Here is a 26,781-nt window from a genome sequence, read left to right as displayed (position 1 = left end):
CATTATTGCCTTGACAGTTTTAGAGGTAGACAGAATGTGGGAATTGCAATACTCAAATCACCTATTCCCAGCAGTTTAAGGAATAAAATCCCGCTGGTACCAATTCGGCCTCTTGTTTGTTTGCTATTGCTCCCTTCTGCACAAATTATCCACCAAAAAATTCGCGAGAACGGACGAGCCAACGTAATCAATGGTGGTTTTAGTATTTAGCGTTTGGCAACAATAGTGGGCTGTAATAATGCAAAAGGTAAATATAACATTGGTTTAAGAATGGAAAGAAAGACAAAGAATGAATTCACAATGATAATCAAGTTAAAAATAAGTTTTATTTGAACAGTGCCATAAAGCAATGACATTTGATTATGATATTTGGTGCTTCGCATTGATATTTCAGTTTTAAAAGTTTTATCAATTTTTTCTCAAAGGGAAATTACATGGTGGGCATGAATGTAGACTTGCAGCTAAATTAAATATAGTCACTTCCACTTTTCACATAAGTTTATTGATATTGGTTTGATTTTTATTGTCTGTATTACTGTGGTGACTTTTACCACAGCAACCAATAATTAGAACCCAAGTCCTAAAATTGGTCTCAATCAGGAACCCTTATCGCTATCTAAATTCACAAAGTGCAAAGATTTTCAAACAGAGGTGTTTATTGTTTAAAGTTCAGGAAAGGTCTGCCCATTTCATATGAAAACATTGATTGAAAACAAAACTAGTCTTCTTATCTAGAAAATAAATATCATAGAAAATAAATATCACGACGTGAAAAAAAATGATAAACCATCCAGTGGCGGATCCAGCGGGGGGGGGGCGAGGGGTGCCCCCCATAAAGTAGTCTAAAGTAGTGTAATTTACCTAATTAACGCAAGTTTACATTAATTAAACTTGCTCCTAATGTAAGTTTATCGAATCAACCTATTTTGCGCCCCCTAAAAAATCCTGGATCCGCCCCTGAAACCATCACACTATTCCACCAGTTATTAGAAGAAGAAAAAATTTCCTTATTTTCACAAATTTCATCAACCCCCCACCCCCATTTTTATAAAATCCTAAATATGCCAATCAATTGAGTCCATTGTATATAAATAAAAGATTAATTAATAATTTGTATATAAATTAAGTCATACCTGTGAGATGGGACACTTGCAAACCACTTGGCCGGCTCACCAAGTTTTTTTCTGCTTTCGCAATTATGAATAATGCACTTTGTAACCATTTCTCATTGATTGACGTATACACACTAACCCCTAAGTGCAGAAATAAGTGGGAGGAGCTTTTTGTTTGCCCCGAGAATGAAGAGCCAGAAATCATCTGCGGTAAACTTACTGCCTAATTATATAAACTGTGCACTCAACAGACTGATCACTAAAGTGTACATTCATAATGAGGTTTTGCTAATACCAAGATTTAACTAGTGCTAACTTGAGCCAATCAGATTCGTCATAAATATTTCTCATTGGCTGGACAATTCAGATTGGCTTAAGTTAATGCTAGCTAAATCTCAGTATTAATAAAATGTCATTGTGAATGGGCTATGAGCAAATCAATAAAAGAGAAAAATCAAATAATCACCTTAATCCTTTTGAGAGTTTTAAGGCCCTCTGGACCTGTAGTGCTCTTGATTTGATAGCTCCCAACTGAACCTCCACTGCCTCTTCTCCCACCCCTTGTCAAGGTGGCATTTGAAAGACTGGATGGAGGGAGCGCTGACAATTGATTCCTTCAATTGATTCCAATGGTTTATGACTCTTCTTGAGAAGTACAATTGACGGGTTCTGTAAACCCGTCTTACAAGAGTTGTTGTTTATTAAAACTCAAATAAAATTTTGTTTATTAAAACTCAAAACTAAAGTTGTTTATTAAAACTCAAATAAAATTTTGTTGTAATTATTAAATTCTTTAACTTTGCACTGAGCTAGTGGCAAAAAAAAACTCGCCAAGAGGTCACAATAGGCAGATTTGCATGTGTCTTTTAAACGTCAGTCTATGTTCTGTCTGCTAATTACTATTTTATAGGGTTCATTGTCCAATCAGGATTAATTTATAAAAAATAAATAAATAAACTTAAATTACACTGGTCTGGGACAAAATGCACAGTGAGACCCATAAACATAAAAAGATTCTTCAGTAACATGCAGTTCAGCTGTATGGCATGTTAGTTCAAAATAGATGGAAATCTTAAAAAAAAAGTGACTGCTTACAGTAAATTTTAATTTGAATTGAAATGAACCTAGGTCTTTAATTAAAACCCAAATTCTCCATGAATTCAAATTGAACTCAATATGAGCTATTTTGAATTTTCATAGTTCTGCTAGAAAACACTGCACTGTTTGTGGTGTTAGTAGTTTGTAATTCTGATTTAGTCTTGAGTTGAGGGACTAACAATTCCCTTCTATTAGATTTTTTTCCTGATGCTTAAAAAACCCATTCTAATAAATTATAACTGTAAAATTCTTTGATTTATAGTTTATTTATAACCCAATCACCTAGAACAAAAGTATAATGTAAGCACACACAAGCAAATAGAAAGCATAATATAAGCTCGAGTATATAAGCACAAGCAAGCGGATTACTTCACAATGCTGCATTAACTAAGAGTCAAACAAAGCATAGAGTTCTTCTTCCACAATTTTGTATTAAAAAACGCAGTATTGCACGAACATTACAGTATTTAGAATATAAGTTCACAAATAAGGAGATTCTGGAGATACATTCTGGACCCAATAAAGGTTTTCATTGTCTATGTCTGGTTGTGCTTTTTCTTCAAAAGCCGGTTGTCACTGATTATGGTGTAAAGATTCAATTCAGTAGTTGTAAAAAATCAACGAGATTTACTTTAACTGTTATACATTGTATTACTAAATCTTGATTGACTTGATTTTTTCTTATAAAATCTTTTATTTCTTCAATAAATAATTTTTTGATTTATGATCTACATTACCTCACCTAAATTAGTATCTGATATAATAATCATAATTTATTTGAACCCTTTATGCATACAAAATGCACAAGAAGTGTATGGAGTACCATACATAATAAACAAATTTGTCATTGCAAATGCTTAACAATAGCTCACAAATTGGTAATACAATCCAATGGAAAATCTACAACTAATTCAAATCACTCTCTGAATCTGTCTACTAATACATCCATCTTATTGTATATTTCAAAAACTCTGTAATGTTTGGAGATATAACTATTACAAGACCAGATAGGAACATGGAGAAAATATGTGTCCTGACCTTACATATCCAAACAAAAACACATTTTGAAAGTAGTATCTTTTAATTTAGATTGCTATGTTTGTTTTAGTGTTTGTATAATAAATGAGTTGAATAAAACATGGGTAGAGATCTTCCAGAGGCAATGATGGCACATAGGGTGTCATATTGACGTTTCGGTTGGTGGGTCTCTTTTTACTGGGACGTCATAGAAATTTCTGATTGGCTGGAAAATTCAGATTAGCCTAAGTTAATGCTAGCTACAACATATTTTGGAACAAACATATTTTTCCCCTTCTTCTAAAATATGGTACTTCCATATTTTGGAAGTAGTACCTTTAACTTTAAACTGTTACGTTTGTTTTAGTCTTTGTATAATAAATGGGTTGAATTATAAAACAAGTGTAAAGATCCTCCAGAGGCAATGATGGCACATCAAGGGTGTCAAATTGACATTTCAGTTGGTGGGTCTCTTTTTACTGGGACAGGTAACAAGCCTGGCAGCTAAGTTTGCAGCAGTTGGAATCAAACCTCCAGTCCATATTGCCAAGTGATTGCCAGTATAAGGGATTGTCAGTAAAATATATATTTAGATATCTAACATTACTTTCACCCTGAATCACTAGTATCGTTATGTATCATTAAATTTGTTTCTTATTGTTTGCCCCCTGAATCACTTATTTTATGTTTAGATGCAAAAGAATACGTGGTAAAAGCTCAAGTTTTGGCTGGTGGTAGAGGATTGGGCCACTTCAATACTGGATTTAAAGGAGGCGTACACCTTACAAAAGAGTAAGTCTGACATGGTAAATATGCCAAAATGAACTAAGATCAACTAATAAATCAGTCGATTTTTTATAAAATATATAGATAATTAGAAAATATCACACATTGAACTTGTGTACACTACCAAGGCCATACCCAGGAGAGCTAGGGGGTTTGCCCCCCCCCCCCCCCCCGAAATGTTTGTCTGACTCATACAAGCGTCACAAAAATGAATATAAACGAATTTTTGATGTGTTTTTATGTGTTTGTTTAAATTCCTTTTTTGTAACCCACCCCCAGAAAAAACGTTTTGTAACCCCCCCCCCCTCTCCCCGAAAATAAATCCTAGATACGGCCCTGACACTAACCTAGTACATATTTAATTAATTATTTGTTGTTAGATTTGTTTCACATTGGGCCAAAGGTAAAAGCACCACTTTGTTACAATATAGGCATATTCATGTAAATGAGGTAATTACTTTTTGATTTTTTTTTTACAACGGAAAATGAGTCAAATTACGTCTTCAATCCTGTTTCCAACTATAATTATCATTGCAGTGCACAGAGGAGGGAGGGGATTCAGGGAGCTCATTTGTAAAAGGTGAAGTTTTTGGGTGGTGGGAAGGATTGTTTTCTTTTTTGGGAGGGGGCAAAGGAATTATATAGCAAAGAAATATCTTGAGATTTTGAAGGAAGGTGGCAAGGGACTGAGGCCTCTCTCCTGAATTCACGCTTGGTGCCACCAATCCACCACATTAAAAAAAAAGGAGAAAAAAGAATAACTTAACCTACTTCACTAGAATCTATCTTCAGGTCAGTGTATGTTAGAATATTTAAAGGGTATTCTCCCGTTATAGTTTCAGAAGATGCCTGTATGATCTGAATTCCAAAAGTGCACAGAGGAGGGAGGGGATTCAGGGAGCTCATTTGTAAAGGGTGAAGAAGTTTTCAGGTGGTGGGACCCTTCATGACTGAATTTGAGTTTGTACACTGTGGAGAAGCAAGAGATTTACTTGTTAAAATATGTTTTAACTCAAAATATATATATTTTTTTTACTGGCGTTATATTTTTGCTCAGCATTTGCCAAAGTATTTGTTAGGCCTAACCTGGTTTTTAAATGGTGGGGCTATTTTTCTCTTTAAAAATAATGAATAATGGGTCTTGTTTGCAAGAATACAACACATAAGTAAACAGTTGAAATTAAAACGCATTTATAAAAGAAGAAGAATAGTAATCTCTTTGTTGTTTTTGTACACCTTACAAAAGTGTGAGTATCACAAACTAACTCAGCTTGCTTCCAGGTAATATTTGAAACAATTTTAAAGGTTTGTAAAAAAATCTACAAAGGCAAAGGCAGGTTTTGATGGAAAGAACTGTAAAGAATTTTTCTTCTTTGAATCTGAAATACTAGTACAATCATACATATCAGAGTACACGAGTCTCACCCTTACCTGGGGTTCACACAGTTGTTATTTTACGCAAAAAAGAGTGACGTTCGTTATTTTTGGCGATTGTCGAGTTTTCACTAAATTTTGTGGTTAATTTTGATGATTTTTCAAAGGGTAGGCTATGTCTTTTTTAATGGAACACTCCAGTTTCGCTATTTTGAACCGCGAGTCCCAAAAAAATGATGCTATTTTTACTTGAACTATTTTTCTATTATTTTTGGTTGAAAAATTACCCAGATATTTTTAGTTGTTTCTTCACGGGCTCTTTATGGGTAATACTAAGTTAAATTAATTTTAGGTATTTGGAGTCAGCATAAAAAGCTAATCCTTTTAGTGCATTTATTGTTGTCAAAATTCAGTTTTTCAGAGTTGCAGTTACTATTTGGGCCAGCTGCTATTTGTTACCATGAACTGTTAGATAGAAGTATTCAGTAGCCAAAACGTATTATTTTTTATTGGAAAAAAAAAATCATCCAGAATTTCGCGTCTTCGTGTATATTTTTGGATAGGAAATGGGTTCAAGGATGTGCAGAAACAAACTCAGTCGAATTGGCTTCTTAATGAAAGAGAGGAATTGGTAGCCATAAAACTTTTTAAATTTTGGGATCTGTCCTTATTTTTCGAGAATATCTGAATGAATGTATAGAGTTAGTTAAGTAAGTGCATTTTTTTTCTTTTTAGTCTGATTCTTAGATTCTCAAAAATCGTTGGAGGTTTTTTTTGCAAAAATATATTTTGCAAAATTATATTTTTTGCAGGTTTTTAGCTTTTGCAAAAATATATTTTTCCGTATTGTTCTACCTGTGCACAGGGGAAGGGCGATTCCGACTCCCTCTTTTTATAGGTATAGACAATCCCCTCAAGTCATTTTGAAAATAGTGGGTTAAAATGCAGTTTTGTCATGTTTTACCTTCCCATGCCTCTACACCTCCCAAAAGTTTGACTTTGATCCACAGACTATTCCACGGACGTTGGACTTTCGTCCTTATGATTAAATTCCTCATATTCAAACATATCCAGAAAATCCCATGTTTGTGGGTATTTCATCAAGCAGCAATGAAGATTTGCACAAAAAATTGAACTGTCGGCCTTTAAAAAATGTCGACCGTTCTTTTTGATTACGAAGCCAATTTTACGCCAAAAATTGCGAAATATTTTTCCAACAACGTTTATATGCTAGTCATTCTTTTTCAAAAAGTGATCAATCCTGGAATAAATCACATCACAAGGGTCCACTTGTGATGAGTCCTTTTATGAGTCCAGGCATCGCACATAACTTTGTGTTTTCTTTCAAAGCCTAACTGTGTGAGCCTTAGGCTAAATAATTTATATTTGACTAAATCAGAGCACATTACAGTCCAGAGCAAGTGGCATATTATGTGGAGCAAATGCTTGGAAATCGATTGATAACAAAACAAACTCCTAAAGAAGGCATTCCAGTGCATCATGTAATGGTAGCCGAATCAGTAGACATTCACAGAGAAACATATCTTTGCATCCTTATGGACAGGTTGGTCACATATTTTTTGTATTTTATGCTTTGGTATTAAAGTAGACCAAGTTGGCTTTTATTTATTTTCAAGTTACCAATATCCTATTGGGAGGGGTCCTCACCTCGGGACTGTCAGCCACTTAGCAATAAAAATAGTCTGGGAAATTGTTTTTTTGCAGCACTGTGCTTTTTCTTGTTTATTTAAAATTCCAAGGACGTCAAAATTAAAAGATCTTTTCCTCCCAAGGTCCATCTTATGTCTATTCATACCTTAAAATCGAAATTTTCTAAGATTTTTTCTTTTTGTTATTTTGAAATTAGGGCCGTTCTTTTACTCATCTTTGTGCTAAGATCTTACCTCTTTTGACAAAGAACGCTTAAAAGTGAAATCTTATCACTAAGATCTTACATCTTATAGCATTCTTTTGCAAACGTCTTTCATCATTCTGCTCTGATCAGCGGTCTAAGAACAATGGTGAGTATATCATCAAAGTTCTCTCATCATTATTCTATATGGCAGAAAGATGGTGTCTTTCGCACTTTTTGCTAAACATCAGTGACCTGTAAGATCTTAGAACAAAGTTCAGTTAAAAGAACAGAAATCTCTGTAGAAAGATGTGGGATATTAGATGTAGATCTTAGTCCAAAAGAACGGGCCTATTATAAGCTCTTAGGGCAATGTCACAATTTTGCCAGTGTTGCCGTGGTGAACCGTGAAAATAGGTAAACAAAATTAATTAGTTGAATTGACAACGCTCTGTGTCTCGATAATCTGTTGATTCGTAAAGACAACTTCGAATTCAAAGGAAAGCTATACCTTCTTAAGTTGCTTTGGTGCTGTATGTTTTTTCGCCTATCTTTCGTGGATTTTTGACCACATTTTTTTTTTTTTTTTTTTTTACACTGGCTTTTACCAAGTACTATCAAGGTGCTTACTATCAAGTACTTTTCAGTAGGCTACTATCTATTTTCCTGTACTTACTATCACTTACCATGTTCCATGACCATGGTAAATTATAGTTGACTATGGTAAGGGGGGTTGAAACGAAAATAGCAAAGAGGCGGATCCAAATGCTTTGAAACTTCAAAAGTCGGAACAAACATAGTAAATTATGATGTTTTATAGTTGAAGGACAGAACGGCTTCTTTGCTTTTTTATCCCTAGTGATCATTATGTTCAATATTTTCTTAGATTATAGAGTTCAATATTTTCTTAGATTATAGAGTTCAATATTTTTGTGACATTGGTCAAATATTCTGGTGCTACAGGTGTGTAATGGTATTTGTTTGAAAGCTCCATGTCTGTGGACACATTGCCCTAAAATAATGTTATGAGCACCTATAGTAGGGTCTTACCAACTAATTACCACCTTAGCCCCTGCTAATCCTACTAATCCTAAACATATCGTGGCAGGAAAAGGTCACTAACATAAAGTCCGCGGGCGAACCGGTCAGCCATTAGCCACTGACGCTGAAACGTAGGAGACGGACGCACCTTGGCCGCTTCCCTCATATACCAGAGGATTGACTCCCAAGCGTTCTAAGACCAGATTGGCTGTACATGACTTTTGATAATATACGAAAAACCATAAAAATTATTAAGATACCGAAACGAGGATGATTTTCAGCCCGTAGAAAAGAGAAAAAAAGGAGAAAAATGCGAAAAATTTAGAACAAATTACTGGTTTCTTTATATTCTTTTTTCGTACTTTTTAACTCACTGAAAAAGAAATCTACCAAAAGCTGTTTCGTTCGAAATCATAGGATTTATAATTATTAGCATGTTAACGGCCGTCTAGGTGAGTGATTAGTGCTGTTAACTTGAGACCCTTTATCTGAGAGGACAGGGTTTCGATAAGTGGTGCGCCGAGGAGAAGTGCAAAAAAGGGTCACCAAGACAAACCGTAGCATGACCAGGATCTGGGAAGAGTGTGGCTGTTTCTTCAACAAAAGTGGGAGGACGTCACGGTGGTTGTTCAGCTATGAGATGTGCGGCGAGGCTTCGTATACGCCCTATATACAATTCCTGGTTCTGGAGTTAATAAGGTAAGGTAGGCCCTGGTGCCTCATATGAAAATGTTATCCATTTCAAAATTCTTTTTTTTTTATTTGTTCGCTGGCTAATTGATTTATTTCTTTTTGATTTGATTTTTATTGACTTTGCTTTTATTTATTTGGGACTTGTTACCATATTCTTTGGTTGCAGGGAGCACAACGGTCCTGTTTTAGTTGCATCACCGGCTGGTGGCACCGATATCGAAGATGTCGCTGAAAAAACCCCTCACCTTATAAAAACAGTGCCTATTGACATATTTGAGGGTGTACCACAAAAAACTGCTGAAGAGGTTGCAGAATTCTTAGAATTCAAAGGAGAAGCTAAGAAAAAGGTGATATTAATTGAAGACATTACTATTAGCAATTAATCGCAATGAGGCTGCCTGAAATGAACACAGCTGCATACGCTTCTCCTCTACCTCCCTCTATTCGGAGCGTCATTCCTTTTTTTTTCTTCTAATAAAGCTCTATATATTTTTCTTTTGGCGTTTTCCTACCCTTTTCACGGACGTGCTGTATTTTGTTTACCCCTTTCCAGATTTCCAAAAAGATTAATCTTTGACAGCCTATCATTTTTCATCGGTACCCCTTGGCCTAATCTTCTCAACCTTGCTTCCGCCGTAGACGAGAGCTTTACCTCCCCCCTCCCAAACCGGATTTATTTTTAATAGCGGAAGGCGAGCATGAAAACAGGTTTGATATGTGGAAAAACCATCCTTTGTATTTGTTATATTTTGTAATATAGTCTTTTTTTTATTAAGGTATTTTCCACACTTGAGTTTTATTTTTAAGTTATTTAAAATGACAGTGAGATCATTTAAATGGTCAAATATTATTTAGGTATGTCACCCAGGAATTTCAGTCTGTGATTATACAATGGAACCTCGATAAGTTGGATTCAGTGATATTTTTGTGTCCTCTTGTATAAGAAGTCTGAGTATTTAAAGTATTTAATAGAAGTATAAAGTCCGTATACCCCAAACTGCTCGATAACTTGGGGTTGAATCCCTTTTTTATCAGTGAAGTTCTATTGTATTGCGTCACAGTTCCGGGGCATGCGATAATTTTGTTTTCTCCATAAGCTACTCAGTTAACTACTTTCTAGAAAGATTAGTCTGTTTATAAACACTACAAAGGAAGAACAAGAAGACTCAATAAGAACCATGTTTTGGTCAACAACAACAACAGCAACCGTACAAGAAAATCAAAATATATTTTCTTGATTATTATCGCTTCTAATCAGTAGTTGTACCAAACAGCTCCTGCTCAAGTTATCCTCAGGGCTATACTGTGGTTTTTATCCCCCCCAGATTATTGTGCATATCTTTTTATATAATATTTTTCTCCTTTCTGTTTTTGTTTTATATTTGTGCTTAAAGCTTTTTAAAACAGGTAATTTTCAGAAGTCCTCCAAAAAAAAACGTACTCCCAGATCCCCAATAAAATTCCTTAGTCAAAGATACCCATCCTGGCTGGTCAAGCACATTATCTGAAAGTTCTAATGATGGCTCCGATTCGGAGAATAGGACAATGATAACTGTAGGTCCTAATGCAACCATAAATGATGATAATGGGTTTCAAGAGGTCCTCTCTAGAAGCTCTAAAAAAGGAAAAAAATCTCCCCAATTAAAAGCATTTCCCTCTCCCTGCCCAAGATCCTCCCTCCAAAAACTTACGAATTTACCTTAAAATTACTCCCACTACCCCCTTTGAAATAAAAATGATCACTGCAATAAGAGTTGCAATTTTGAAATTGCTAAAATCAATGTTCTCTCTTAACATTAACCGTGATGGATCTCTGCTAATAGCTGTAGAAGATCAGAAATCAGCAGATACAATAATTAACCTTAAATCCCTTCTGAATATCCCAATTATTGCATCTAATTGGAACCCAAAAAAATCACCAACAAAAATTGTAGTTTATAATGTTCCCCCAGAGATATCTACTCAGGAATTAAAAGAAGGCCTCTCAGATAGGGCTGGAAACACAATCCCAGTTGAGGATGTTACCCAACTTGGAAAACCTAACTCTACTGGCCTAAAAACTAGTAGATCCTTCTTATTCACACTAAAGGATAAAATTGATATCCCAGAAAAATTATTCCTATTTGGGCAAATCAAACCACACAAGGAATACAAACCTAAGCCTATTCAGTGTCAGAAGTGTTTCAAACTGGGACACACGACAAACAAATGCAATGAAATTCTCCAAGAGTGTAGTAATTGTAAATCTTTCCATCCTAAAGAGCTGACAACTTGCAAAAACACCCAGCCTACATGCATCAATTGCAAAGGCCCACATGAATCTACAAATAAATCATTATGCCCTGCATACAAGAAAAGAGCTCTAACACTCCAAATATCAACAGAGAAGGCCATCCCATACCCCTTTGCTGCAATGGAAGCAAATGCTACCCAACAATACCAAATAAAGTCTGTAATGAAACCAACCAAAACCCCCAAGTCAAATGCCCCAAATGCATCAAGCACCCCATATAAAACAATATCTTCTCAGCCCCCTAGCTCAAATCCCAATCAGAAGGAATCACCAAGCCAGCAAGCCTTGTTTTCCGGTGAGATGAGGCCAGCCTGGCCCTCCCTCCCAAGAAGAAACAAACCAGAAACACTACCAGGAATCAATCCCTTAACTAACAAACAGGATGCACTACCAAAAATGCAATCCCCAAATATATGCTTATTCATTCTAAACTGTAATGCAGTTCAGGCCATGAACATACATCAAGTACAGAAAACAAAAATTATTGCAGAATTGTAAAAAATCTACATCCCAGATGATATGCTCATTCAAGCAAAAAAAAATCTTGCTTTACTGTTAACAAAGCTGAACATTGATACACAGTCATATGAAGAATAAATCAATAAAACAACATTTATCAATACTCCAATGGAATGTAAGATCACTCACAGAAAATAAGCTAAATGAACTAATATCATTTATGAATAATAATTCAATTAATATTGCTTGCCTCCAGGAAACTCATTTAACCCAAAATCAACAAATTAAGTCTCTGGGATACACTATCCTGAGAAAGGATAGATCTTCAGAGAGAAAAGGAGGTGGTGTAGCTTTATTAGTTAATAATAATATAAAATTTTGTGGCATCAATTTTCCAGATTTTGAAAATGATGTTGATGTAATTGGTATAAGTGTTTGGCTGAATAATTTAAAAACCTACATAATAAGCTTTTATAACCCTAATGGCCAAACTTCAGATGCCAAGGATTTCTTTAATTATATAAATAATTCTAATATGTTAAAAAACATCATTATTTGTGGTGATTTCAATGCCCACAGCCTTTTGTGGGGGAATAAACCAGCAAATAAAGCTGGTAAATTTATTGAGCATATGACTTCAAATAATAATGAATTAGCTGTTGCTACCCCTCCAAACCTAAATACATATTTTAACCCCAAAAGTGCCAAATTCTCCACAATTGACCTACAAATTGTGTCATTAAATTTTTTGAATAAAATTTACATAAATAAAATTGATAGTCTATGTACAGACCACTTTGCTATAGTTTGCTCCCTAAATGAACCTGCTGAAACTTCATCTCATACCTCCAAATATATCAACACTAAAGCAAATTGGTCTATTTTCCAAAATAAGCTAAATGATGAAATTACAAGTTTCACCAAAAGTTCATGCATCTCTAATACAACAGTTGACACACATGCTGAAGCCTTGACATCTTTACTAATAAATACAGCTAATCATACTATCCCCAGGACAACACCTAAGAAAACATTCCCTAAACAAATTCCTAAAGCATGGTGGACAAATGAGTGCCTAAATAAATGGAAGATAAAAAAGGCAGGTAGGACAGAATTCATAAAAAAACCAACACCTACTACATATTTAAAAAAATTACAAGCAGAATCTAATCTAAAAAGGACTATAATAGATGCTAAATATAAATACTGGAATAATTTTGCAAATAATCTCTCCAGAGAAACGCATGAGCCAATTATACATAAAGTCATAAGCCACATATGCGGGAAAAAGACTTCTCCCAACCCACTCCTGTATGAGCTTATACATAATAATACCCATTATGACAATGATATTGAAAAGGCTAACCTATTTGCAACTCTTTTTGTTAATAAGCTAACATCAAACAATCAAAGCAATCTGTCCACAATTCCTATGAACCCTAGTTACCAACCACGCCCAGGATCCGAGTACATAACTAATCCATTTTCAATCCAGGAATTGAATAATGCAATACATCATATTAGGTCCAAAACTAGCAGCAGCTATGACAATATACACCCCACATGGATAAAGAATCTCACACCTTCATACAAACAAGAACTGCTAAATTGTTATAATCACGCTTGGGCATCCTCTAGGTTCCCCAATATATGGAAATGTTCGTCCCTCCTACCAATCCGAAAGAAAAATAAACCTAAAGATAACCCTGAGTCTTATAGGCCCATAATGATTACACCTGTGATGGGGAAAATAATGGAGAAAATGATTTATCACAGACTCCTCTGGTTTGTTGAGAAAAATAACATGATCCCACACACTCAAACTGGATTCAGGAAATACCACTCCTCAACAGATGCTTTCATTTTGCTAACAAATGCAATAAATGAATCTTTCTGAAAAAATAATATCCTAGTGGCAGCTTTCCTTGATTTTGAAGGAGCATATGACAATGTGAACCACCAAATCCTTTTAAATAAACTTGCAAACCTTGGAGTACCTCCCAAGCTAGTATCCTTTATTAAATCCTTCATAGAAGTGCGAAGTTTCATTGTTTGTGTTGGTTCAGCCTCTTCACCCCAAAAGACAATATCCAAAGGCCTACCTCAGGGAGCAGTCCTCAGTTGCCTCTTATTTGCCCTATATCTCTGGGACATGAACCTACCCCACACGAATCTACAATATGCTGATGATCTGGTGCTATGATCATCTGGCAACACCTTTCAGATAGCACAGTCAAATCTGCAAAAGTCACTTTTCCAGTTTGAAAAATTCTCTCAACATTCAGATTTACCCATTGCACCCACCAAGTCAAAAATAATCCAATTTCACAGGAAGCGAAACCATGTTAATGCAAAACTAACTCTAAATAAAACAACCATTCCAGAAGATAATAATATTAATTACCTAGGTCTCATGCTTGACCAAAAACTTAATTTCCACCTCCACATTTCAAACACAATAAAAAAATGTTATAGAAAAGCAAATATACTAAAAAGACTTCTTTCCACACCCTGGGATGGTAAGGAGAAAACCTTACTCCAGTTTTATAAATCACATATAAGACCCCATATTGATTATGGGCTCATTGTATATGGTGCATGTGCAAAGACCCAGATGCAAAAAATTGAAACAACACAAAATGATATAATACGTCTCATATTTGGTCTTAGGAAACCCACAAGCACCAAGTTTCTGCTTATGGAGAGTGGATTAACAACAATAAGGGAGAGACGTAGCTTTCTCTTGATAAAACATCTTACAAAAATTGAATCAAATAGCTCACACATATTACATAATTGGTTAAGAAATCCAGCCATGTATAGAGCTATTGCAGATGAGTATGCCAATATTCAAAAGAAGTTCAATGTACCAGCAAAGTCAATTGCACCTACTTTCCCCCAATCCCCTCCATGGAATTGGTCATTTCCCATAATAAATACTGAATTTTCAAATTGGAATAAAGATTTAACCCCCATTGCTTTTGTCCAGAAAAAAATTACAGAACTTAATACAATTACCTATAAAAATCACTTCCAAATGTTTGTTGATGGGTCAAAAATGAATGAGAAGGTTGCAAGTGGTGTTTTCCTTCCTCACCTGAAAATTGCAATGGGCGAGAGATTATTTAATAATTTATCTATAATGTCTGTTGAGTTAAATGCCATAATCATGGCATTAGAACACCTTAAGCAAAACCAATCTTTGATTGAAAAATTGAATAATATTATCATCTATTCCGACTCTTTATCAAGCCTTAAGTTGCTGGCCTCAGCTCCTCAATATAAGTTGGACATTGACACTTATCATTGTCTCAGTATTATTGATAATCTTGCTTCAAGTGGCATAAAGACTTACTTTCAGTACATTCCTAGCCACTCTGGCATAAGTGGTAATCATCAGGTTGATGAAATAGCAAAAAATGCTATAAATATTGACCAGCCAAGTGGGAGACCAATCCCAATTAGAGATATTTACCGATGGAGGCTATCAGATATTAATTTTAATAAGATTAATCCTATCCTTTCCCCCTTTCCCAATAAGTATCTTTCTAAAATTTATCATAGAATTCGTTCTGGAACAAATGGACTAAATTTCCTTGCATTCTCATATAAGATTTCTAATTCAAGCGGTTCAATTCCCTGTCCCCTCTTTGCAGGCATTGTAATATGAATAATGAAACAATTGACCATTGCCTATTTGAATGTAATATGCTGACGTCTGCACAACATACCTTGCTTTCTAAACTGTTAAAATACTTCAAACACCACAAAATCCCACTATCAGTCAAGAGCCTAGCCAACTATACCTGCACACAGAGCATTGAAATCGACATCTATCATCTTATATTTGAACTCCTAGAGTCAAAAGATCTGCTGAAAGATATCTGAATATATCTAATAAATATGAGGCAATCAAGCCAGTAGCTCTGTAGCCCACAGAGTGAAGCAGAAGGAAAAGGGCTAAATAGTTTTACTGAAAAGCCCGCCTGCTGTTAAATAGAAGAAGAAGAAGGTGAGAGTTGTGATCATAAAGCATGTCTTTTTTTTAGTTTTACATATTTGAAGAACCAATGTTTTTGTAAATGAAAAAATTATATCCTCTAAACTCAAAAGAGTTTTCCTCAAATTCTCAAAATACGGTGTCAAGTCGTAGAAATATTTTGTTTTTAGGTTACTGTGTGGACAAAGGAGTTTCTACTCTTGGAGAAATGTAGGAAAATAGTTATTTTTTTTAGAAAAAAACCTAGTTTCTTATTGTCGGGAAACCTGCTGAAATTATTTGAAAGAATGAAGATTTGAATCCGTTTTTTGCTCTTTTCTGTTTGTTTTGTGTTTTCTTTTTTTTTGAGAAGTTGATGCATGCTTTTTCTTGTTTTTTTTTATTATTATTATTAGTTTTCTCTGTGATTGCCTTTTCTTTTTTTGTGGTTTTGAGTTCCCCAGTTTGCTATTTTCTTCTCTCTTTTAGCAATCTTTCAGTTTACATTTGACACATTAGATGGATCCTCTAGTATATTATATTAAAAAAACAAAAAAAAGAGGACACATCAGTGCTTCCCATGAAAAAATAGTGATTTTCCTTGCTGTTTAAGCGATAGGACTGTAAATTTTGTATATAGGGTTTTTGTCTATGGTGGTTCCAATCGTGTACTTATTATTTCCATCCGATTTGTTTTCAAAATAGTTAATTTTGGGTTCGTTCCATAATTAATTGATTATAGGCGTGGTTCGTTTCATACTAATGGGCGTGGAAATAGAATTAATGGGCGTGGATCGTTCCATACTAGGTTGTGGCTACCGCTACAACCACGAAAATTATATTTCACAGGGATAAAAAGCTTCTCATTTTTTAAACTCATTAAGGTTAGGTGTGTACTTCTTCCAAGCTCAGTCTCAAGAGCTACTTTTATTCCTGATTTTTATTTTTAAAAAAGCTGCTATAGCACGTTTAATAGCCATTTTTTTCTGCAAACAGTGAAGATATGTACCAGTTCCCTGCATCTAAAAGCGGGGTTTTAACTTTAAACGAAGATAGTTTGACTACTCAAGTCTGCCGTCTACTAAAAAAAAGTATGAAGTTTACCGAAATTTGAAAAGCATTCTTATTATTTATTTATTTATTTTACTTATTTAATCAATTATTAATATCAAACTTAACATACACATCCCCTCAAATGCCCTTGCGTGATATACAGGAGGAATAATCAAACAACCCCCCCCCCCCTCAAAAAATTACGAAAATAAGAAAAACAATAATCTGCACTGTTAAGTAAAACTTAACAGTAAAACACAATAATACTTACAGTAATAATTACAATAAAACTTACAATAATTACACTGGTGATTTAGAAAACGGACAACTTCTACGTAAATGATATGTCTAATATTTAATTGCACATACTTTCCCTTAAGGCTTATGTTCCCTATGAAACTTTAGTATGTTGTTTCTTTTTTTTTTGGTTCTCCAAGGATATTAATGTTTCAGCGCAAGGTGGGAATATTGATGTTATTCACTAGCTGTAAATCAACTCTGTACATCTGTCGAATTATATTTTTAAATTTGTTGCACATGAATTTTTATATTGAAAATGCACTGTCAATTTGTTGGTTTTTTGAAAACCTTTGAAAAAAGTATAATTTTCCTATTTTTAAAGCAAGTTTAGATCCTTCTCGAAGAAAGAGTTTCAGTAATATAAAAATTTCTAGCTCAGTGAAAGGATACATCTGATAATAGTGAATCGAATATAGGTGAATATATATATATATATATATATATATATATATATTAAGTAAATCTAATATAAACATGTTGTCCTTTTGGTGCGATTTATAGCTAGATATACCTTAAGGCCCATTCACTGTGATATTTTGCCAATACCAAGATTTAAGTAGCCTTAATAGATGCTCTTAGTGAACAACTAAATTTCAAAAAACTTGCTGATGACTGGCGACAATTGATTATAGAAAAAAATGTCATTAATAAAATAGTGCTGGTGAAATTACAGCCCTCCCGTGACATCTATGTTATCATAATATTTATTTTAGGCGGCCAATGAAGTCTTAAAATTATGGGAGCTCTTTAAAACGGTAGATGCTATCCAACTAGAGATCAATCCTTTAGCTGAGACACCAGAGGGCAATGTTGTCAGCGTTGACGCAAAGTTGGGCTTTGATGATAATGCCAAATTTCGACAAAAAGAGATATTTGACATGGAGGATACAACAGAAAGCGATCCAAGGGAGGTGGAGGCTAACAAATATAATTTGAATTATATTGGAATGGATGGAAATATTGGCTGTCTTGGTATGTTCCTAATATCATTTGATAAAATCTTGATTTATTGACGGAGATGTTCGTCGAAGAATTTCAGATAAGAAGAAAAAATGATTTTTGATGTAACTTCAAACTTGCAATCCATTTTACTGAATTTTTTCAAGTATACAAATATCGCTATGCATCTCAAATGACGCGTCGTCTGGCAAAAAAGAATACATAGGGCAATATGGCTATTTTAAGCAATATGGTTATTAACATTGTTTGTTATCATTGAACTTTGACTATTTAAACTTTAGGGTCAACATTTGTTTTCTAAAAAAAAAATCGACTGAATCGTTGTTGCCTAAAGACACTGTTGTATGTTTCTAATATTTTCGAGTTTTGTATTTTTAATATTTTCCGAATCTAATGCGTGGAGTTTTCAACTCGGGATTTTGAAGTTTTCAAGGCAAAAAGGGATTTTCAACTCGGATCCGCGTTGCATAAGTAGCAAATATGACATTCAATTCTAACCTCCAAAATCCATGCTCTTAGCAACTAACAACTTTATTATCATAGGACACCAACTTTTGACCGAGAATAATGTTAGGATAAAATCTTTCTTATTTATAAAATGTTTCAGCAACAAATCTCGTTGAAACAAATGAGATTAACCCTCTGTTGGAAGTAAGGTTTAGCTTTTTATCGAATATGTGACCACAAAAAGGTAGTTGAAAATAAAAAGAAGCACTGTATAGTTGGCAAACTGATTTGCGATACAGATCGTACCAATTATTAGAAAATGGTTCTTAACGACGGTGTTACGATGTTTCTTATTTTCAAATGGTGTTCTGAAATTTTAAACGGTGTTTCTTTAACGATAAATTAAGTTTCTTGTCTGTTTTTCAAGTAAAGTGTCAAATTTATCCTAAATAATTTGTTTCTATTGATGATGGTGTGGAAAATTAGGAGTATTCCAAGCTAGTCCATATCTGGTGCCAACCTCATCAAGACTCAATTTAATGATCAGAATAGTTATTTTTGGATACGTAGACAAATGTTTATGCACCAAGCCCTAAAAAACGGTGTTTTTTTTAACAATCAACCAAGGTTCTTTGTCTCTTCTCCTGAAAGCTGGTTAATTACATCCTAAATAATTTGTTTCTATTGATGATGGTGAGGAAAATTAGGAGTATTCCAAGCTAGTCCATATCTGGTGCCAACCTCATCAAGACTCAATTTAATGATCAGAATAGTTATTTTTGGATACGTAGACAAATGTTTATGCACCAAGCCCTAAAAAACGGTGTTTTTTTTAACAATCAACCAAGGTTCTTTGTCTCTTCTCCTGAAAGCTGCTTAATTACATCCTAAATAATTTGTTTATATTGATGATGGTGAGGAAAATTAGGAGTATTCCAAGCTAGTCCATATCTGGTGCCAACCTCATCAAGACTCAATTTAATGATCAGAATAGTTATTTTTGGATACGTAGACGAATGTTTATGCAAAAAGCCCTAAAAAACGGTGTTTTTTTAACAATCAACCAAGGTTCTTTGTCTCTTCTCCTGAAAGCTGCTTAATTACATCCTAAATAATTTGTAGTTATTGATGATGGTGACGAAATGGGGGGTCCTACTCCAAATTTATCCACATGTGGCGTTGATCTCATCTAAGGTTGATTTGTAAGTTAGAAAAGTCTTATTGATAAGTAATTTCAATAAGTCTTAATGATAGAGACGATTTTACACAATCAACTTTAAAAATTGTATTTCTTCATCGATGAATTTTCGCCAATGAAATAAGTGTTTTTTAACACCCAAAAATGTTCACTTATTGTTTGAATTTCAGTGAATGGAGCAGGATTGGCAATGGCAACCATGGACATAATTAAATTATACGGCGGAGAACCAGCCAACTTTTTAGATGTTGGTGGTACTGTTCAAGAACAGCAAGTTCAACAAGCCTTTCAAATTCTCACTTCAGGTAATTTCTTTCTTTTTCTCGGTAATTTGGTATTTTTTAAGTCTAAATCTTCATGAGCCTCCAGATAGATATAGGGAAGGGTCTGGGGGAAGGACAGGAGTTAATCTATCATTTCCCTTCATTTAGACTAAGCCTGGATAAGGGTGTTGCGGGGAGATACCCCCCTTTTCATTACACAAAACTTTTCTTATATTTATTTAAAGCTTCATTTGATTAAGCTGAGTTGCGTCTTATTTCTTAAAAATTTTGGGAAGGAGGGGGAGGAAGAAATTGATATCTAACCCCTCTTGATTCTCGGGAATATTTTTGGTCTACACCTTTATTATTGGTCCTGGGGGGGGGGGGGGGGATAATAGTACCACTCTCATTGCTACAATCTTTTCTATTGCGTGTAAATGCGATAAATATTGTATTCACATGCCTAGCGGCACAGAGGGCATTAGGGGCCTTGCCAAGAAACTCTTCGGGGACGGGAGAGGGGGTGATAAGTACTACCAGGAGCTTTGTTATCACAGATTCTAATTGGTAATTTTCCTCTTTTCCTATATAAAATGTTTAAATGTGCTTAAACATACATATACAAAGTATTTCAAAATCAGAGAACACTATTGTGAAGTTCGTGATAGCTTAGGCCACGTAGAAGACCAAGTCAGGTGGAACTTCCATCCACATCAACAATAATACCTGTCTTCGTCCGCCCGAATTACTTTAATAATATTATTATTAAGAACTTATTCATCAGAACTACTGTTCTTCTGAAATTTTGACTAAACAATCAAATCTTGTCCAAAATTTTACTAACAATCCAATATTTGAATTCTCAAGCATAAAACTGAAAAAGTGGGAAGCTATTTACATTTACCATTACCCATTTACAAGTGTTGGTACATACACTTTAACAGCAATAAATCGTGTGTTTATTGGCCTGGTAGCCCGCATCATATCTTGATTAAGCCTGGGGATGATGAAAAACAATAAGAAATTAAATTAAAAAAAAAATTTTAAGCTGAAAGCAAGAAGTAACATTAAAACTTTACACTATCAAAAATTATGCATATGAGGGGGCTACCCCCCTCAAAACCTCACTCTTCATACGAAAATCGGACTTATTGTCATAAGTCTTTAAAAACCACTGCTAAAACACGAGAAACTGGAAAGAAACTTTTTTAAAACACTGTAGTTGGTAACAACTCATTCGGTAGTAACTGGTTGAAAAGCAGTCTAAATCTTCAAAAGGGCACTGGAACTTTCGATTTCGTATTGACTGAGCCCCTCCAAAATTTATTCGACCACCCTTCCCATAAAAGCCTTATATCTTAACAATGCGCAACTTGCATTGCTTACAGCCCTTGCCCCGAAGGTTGGAAGGGGGTTTATCAAACCCGGAGGCATAGCACGTGACATTTGGAGTAATTTTGAACCAAACGGCTATCTCAAAATTCTGATCGGATGCGTTTGGGGGGAAAACGGTAGGGAGATGGCTTGTTGCCCTCCAATCACTTTTGAATCTTATAAAGGGTGCCAGAACTTAATGTGCAATTGAATGAGCCCCCTCCGAAGTTTTTAGGACCACCCCTTCTATACGAAGCACCTCTGAAAAATAATATTAATACTTTTATGGCAACACTATAGCATTGCCTCTGACTTATACAGGTGAGTAGAACTTTCAATTTCCCTTCTAATGAACATCTGGAATTATTCATGGGTACTATGGGGGGGGGGGATTTTTGGCGGAAAACCGCCTAAACCCGTGAGAAGATTTTGTAGTCTTTTTCCATGAAAACACCAAAAAAAGACATTTTTACCAAAAATTGCACCCCTCCCACCAAAAAAAAAGTTATTTCTCAAAATCTAGGAGAGGGGCAAAAAATGTAGGGAGGGGGCGAAAATGCCCCTTGACCCCCCAATGGATGCTTTTAAACACTTCATTAAAATACACTAAAACATAAAAACAAAGATCTTCAAAAGGGCACTGGAACTTTCGATTTCCTATTCAATGAGCCCCTCTAAAGTTTACTCGACCACCCTTCCCATAAAACCTCATATCTTAACAATGAGTAATTTGCATACCTTACAGCCCTTGCCCCGGAGGCTGGAAGGGGGTTTGTCAAACCCGGAGCATAGTATGTGACCTTTGGAGTAATTTAGAACCAAATGGCTATCTCAAAATTCTGATCGGATGCGTTTGGGGGAAAAAGGCCTGGGGTGGCTTGTTGCCCTCCAATCGCTTTTGAATCTAAAACTTTAATTTGCACTAAACTTTAAACTTTCACTAAAACTTTAATTTGCAATCGAATGAGCCCTCTCCGAAGTTTATACGACCACCCCTTCCATATGAAGTGCCTCTGGTAAAAAATAAATAAATATTACTTTTATGGCAACGCTATAGCACTGCCTCTGATTTAAACAGGTGAGTAGAACTTTCAATTTCCCTTCTGATGAACATTCGGAATTATCTAGGTGTAAAATAACAATTCAAAATAGGGATAAAATCCTTTTTTAATAGACAGTCTATAATTTTACTACTGAGGACGGTCACTGTATATGTGACCGAAATAACTGGTATTTTTTGTGAAATTTATTATACACTGTCTATTTAAAAAGGATTTTTTCTCTATTTTGAATTGTTATTTTATCGTCATGGAAAGGCAGTGTGGTCTCCGAAATTATCTATCTAGGTGTAATATGGGGGGGGGGGGGTTATATTGGGAAACGCCTATACCCGTATTTTCCAGGATCTTGGAAAGGTAATTTTGTCGTCTTTTTCCATGAAAATACCAAAAAAGACATTTTTAACGAAAGTGACCCCCCCCCCCGCCCAAAAAAGTTATTTCTAAAGATCTAGGGAGAGTTTAAAAATGCCCCTTGAACCCCTCCCCCCAATGGATGTCATTGTCTAAATCGATTATTTAATTAACAAATATTGATTTATACAAATTAATTGCAAATACTGGTTCTGTTGTGTGCTGATATTACCAGGAATGTCATTGCTCTGACACCCAAAAATAATTTTCGGAATTATTCGGGCTCGGACAGTGATTATCTGGCTGTTGTCAAAATGGCATGGGAAATGAATAATAAACAAAACAATGATGCCCTTTTTGAAGGCCAACTTTGAACACTTCATTAAAATACACTAAAACATAAAAAGCGAATTGTATTATTATCCGGAAGGTGCATTTAAGTTAGTTATTTTCGTTTTACGCTACAATGTGTAATGTTCCCAATCTTCTGTTTTTCTATGGCTTGTATGTTCTATTTATTGACCCCTGATAAGATTTACAAGAATTTTGTCAAGATCCTTAGTGAAATTACCAATTATGCTACCTACTATATGACGAAAAATACAGAGCTTCCCTTGCCAGAAACTAGCTTCAGGTCTCTACCATATGACGTCATACGAGTATGACGTAGCTATAGTTAACAGACATGGCAAATTATTATACAGCTGCAAATGGTGTCTATAATTAATGGTGTCTTCTCTGTCTATAATTAATATTTTTTGTTAATTGTCCCTAGATAAGAATGTCAAGGCTTTGTTGGTCAACGTCTTTGGGGGAATTGTCAACTGTGCTACGATTGCTAACGGAATTGTCAACGCATCTAAGAACATAAATTTAAAAGTACCGTTGGTTGTTCGATTAGAAGGTAAAATAAACTTTTAATGTAGTTTATTTGAAATTAGTGGTAGTTCTATTTATTTTACTTAGTCACCCGTTGATTCACCACTTTTCGCTATTCAGCCGTGATCCGCTTTCTGATTGGAAATACGCCCCCGCAAAATAGTAGTTTCAAGAAAATGAATTTTGAGGTTTTTCTACATTGAAACCTCAGATTTGCGTTAAAAATTCGATTTTTTTTGTATATATAAAATAAACACGCATTTTCGTCTGTTTTGATTCGTCCTGGGCAATGGTTAGTACACTGAATTACAATGCGAAGGGTCGCTGGCAAGCCGACCCTATTATTTTTTTTTATTATTATTTAAAAAAAATAATAATAATAAAGATAAATAAATAATACATTGTGCCCACATCGCTCTTTACTTAGGCAGGTTATGGCCTAAATCTGAAGTGTATACAATCACCCTTTCCATGAAAACCTTAAATGTTAACAAAGGGCAACTAATGTAACTTATAGCCCTTGCCCTGATGGCCGTGGAGGAGGATTCATCCCCAAAGACATATTCACTGGACTTTTCATATATGCTAGACCAAATGGCTATCTCAAAATTTTGATTGGATATGTTTGGGGAAATGAAGGACGAGGGGAGGGGACTGGTTGCCCTCCAATCACTTTTTACCATTAAACAGGGCACTAGACCTTTCAATTTCCAATCCAATGAGCCCCCTCTGAAGTTTATGCGACCACCTTTTACATAAAAACCTTATATATGCCCCTGGGTAGAACTTGCAACCCTTACCCTGAGGGCTCGGGGGCGTTAGGACAAGCCAAAAGCCCACCCACCTTCAAATGGGTGCCTAAGGGAATCTGGGGAAAAACGTGGGAAGTGTCAGATGATTTGCCAACAACCACGCTTAGCACTCATGACCAAGGACAGAGCATCAGGAAATCCGCACTTGCACTACGAGGACCTCATTGGTCCCTATGCGGTTTTTTCGTCTATTTTAATGGTTTTAAATAGCTTTAAAATGACATATGGCCTAAGGCCAACCAACCAAAGCCAAAGAAGAGCTCATCGCTGGAAGAGCTCAAGGAATTACCAAAAAACCGCGCATTAGATGTTCGTTGAAGACTCGAAAAAATACTGGCACAAATGTATTAGATCTGAGGGGTATTACTTTGAAGGCGACATAGGATATATTGATGAATAAGTGTATATTTTATCATCATATTTTTATCATATTTTATCATAAGTGTATATTTTAGCATCTTTAAAAACACATGTGGCTGAAAAAAGGATCATCTAGGCTAGTTGAAAATTTAGGAAGATTGTACGCTTTAAAACCATTCTGAGTGGGAGCCATGGTTAATGTGAATTTTGACTGAGATTGAGAGAGGAGAGGATGGGATTAAAGACTAAGGGTGAGAAAAAAAACTTGTAATAGAATAATCTGTTTCGTATTCCAAAAGGCTGAAGGGAAACCTCTGTCTGGGGTTATGGTGCAGCATTTTCGACCCCTCCCTCCTTCTACTTAATTTTTTGCTTAAAGCTGATACACAAGGGTACTGTGTCTCTCATGTATTAGTTTATATACCCCCCCCCCCCTTCCGGACTCATCACATTGGACGAATGGTTGTAGAAACGGAGCAGAGATTGCAATTGAAAAGTTGTTGTGTCGTTGTTGAAGACCGAAAGAGATTAGAGGGTAACTTGCCGCATCTTGAACACTCCACGCCCTCCATAGTCAATATGAACGTTTAAAGAACCTGTTTTATTTATAGAAAACACCCTTTCTCCAGAATACGCCACATTTTTTTAAAAAAAAACGATTCTTTTAGAATTTATTTTAAGGCCAGAGCTATATTCGTTAATCTCAAATAATAAGTATTTATAATAAGGGATTTATCTGCAGTTGAAACAGTATATAAAGCTGTGAAAAGTAACTTTTTTTCTTTTTTTACTTAAAACAAATACTTTTTGGATATTTAAACTATTCTCCTTTTTTCTTTTGATGCTATTAATTTTTATTTTTTTCAGATTTCAGGTATTAAAATTGTCATTTGCCATTTTCATTTTTGCTCTACATTTTTTTGTCAGATCTTGACAATCATCTTTAATGTTTAATCATTGTACCTTGTAATATCTATGTTTCAACTTCTAAAAGTGAATTATTTCACTTGACAATCATCTTGTCATATTTACGTATTTCACCTTCTCAAGCCAATTTATTTCACTTTCTGAAGGTGACTTATTTCACCTAAGAATGACCTTCTGATATATATTTATTTCACCTTCTAGTACTCTGTTTTCACCTAACAAAAGGTGATCTATTTGAAATAACAATCACTTTCTAGCATTTATTTATTTAACCTTCTAAACACCCTTATTTAGAATTATAAAGGTGAATTATGCCACCTTGCAATCAAACTCTAATATTTATTTGTTCCCCCTTTTGATCACCTTTTAATATTTTTTATTTCGTCGTCTATTATTTATTAATTTCACGTTCCAACACCTTAATTTCAAATTCTACGGGTGAATTATGCCACCTTACAACCACATTCTAGTGTTTATTTATTACTTTCTAAACTCTCTCATTTTGAATTGTATTGGTGAATTATAATCAGCTTCTAATATTTATTTATTTGCCCTTATGATACCTTTATTTCACCATTTAATATATGTTTTTTGTAGGCACTAATGTGGATGAAGCCAAGAAAGTTCTCAGCCAATCTGGTTTGCCGATTCTAACAGCTACAAATTTGGATGAAGCCGCCAAAAAAGCCGTCGCCAGTATATCTTCTTAAATATTTTTCTGTTATAGTTGATACTGTTGAATTCATTCCTTGACTATGGAAATTTGTTGATTAAAAGTATGTATTTTAAACCATTTACCATGTATGGAACACATTACTTTTCAGACACGAATCCGTCACCTTGCGGCATTACTTCCTATGTAACTAGGAAGCTCCAAACATAGTTATTAGTATATTTAAAGTTATTACTCCAAATATACTTGTAAATTGATTGGCTATCTCATAATTTGAATTGATAACAACATGTTCCTCTTTATGATAAAATTTTAGTTTAATGCCACGAAATGACAGACAACACCACTTTTCAGTGGCACAATATTTTTGGTCACTTAAAGGGCATTAGAACTTATAGCTTCCGTTCGAATTAGCCCTC

At 34.9% G+C, this 26,781-nt stretch overlaps 1 protein-coding gene across 1 annotated transcript in view; it reads left to right on the top strand.

Moving 5' to 3' along the window:
- The window catches only part of ScsbetaG (Succinyl-coenzyme A synthetase beta subunit, GDP-forming), a 36,938-nt gene extending 10,456 nt beyond the window's left edge, over window positions 1-26,482 (top strand). The window contains exons 3-9 of the mRNA XM_089089334.1: window positions 3,920-4,019; window positions 6,799-6,951; window positions 9,140-9,320; window positions 17,771-18,029; window positions 19,833-19,967; window positions 23,487-23,615; window positions 26,287-26,482. Of these exons, the coding sequence (XP_088945460.1) occupies window positions 3,920-4,019; window positions 6,799-6,951; window positions 9,140-9,320; window positions 17,771-18,029; window positions 19,833-19,967; window positions 23,487-23,615; window positions 26,287-26,399 (1,070 nt within the window). The 3' untranslated portion in view covers window positions 26,400-26,482. The remainder of the gene's footprint in view (window positions 1-3,919; window positions 4,020-6,798; window positions 6,952-9,139; window positions 9,321-17,770; window positions 18,030-19,832; window positions 19,968-23,486; window positions 23,616-26,286) is intronic.
- The last annotated feature ends 299 nt before the right edge of the window (window positions 26,483-26,781 follow it).

This window comes from Artemia sp. Qi Xiang Cuo, chromosome 5 (assembly GCF_049724085.1).
Source record: "Artemia sp. Qi Xiang Cuo chromosome 5, ASM4972408v1, whole genome shotgun sequence".
In the NCBI taxonomy this organism is placed as follows: domain Eukaryota; kingdom Metazoa; phylum Arthropoda; class Branchiopoda; order Anostraca; family Artemiidae; genus Artemia; species Artemia sp. Qi Xiang Cuo.
Note: the sequence above shows the minus strand (reverse complement) of the source record. Positions and strands in the feature narration are given on the sequence as shown.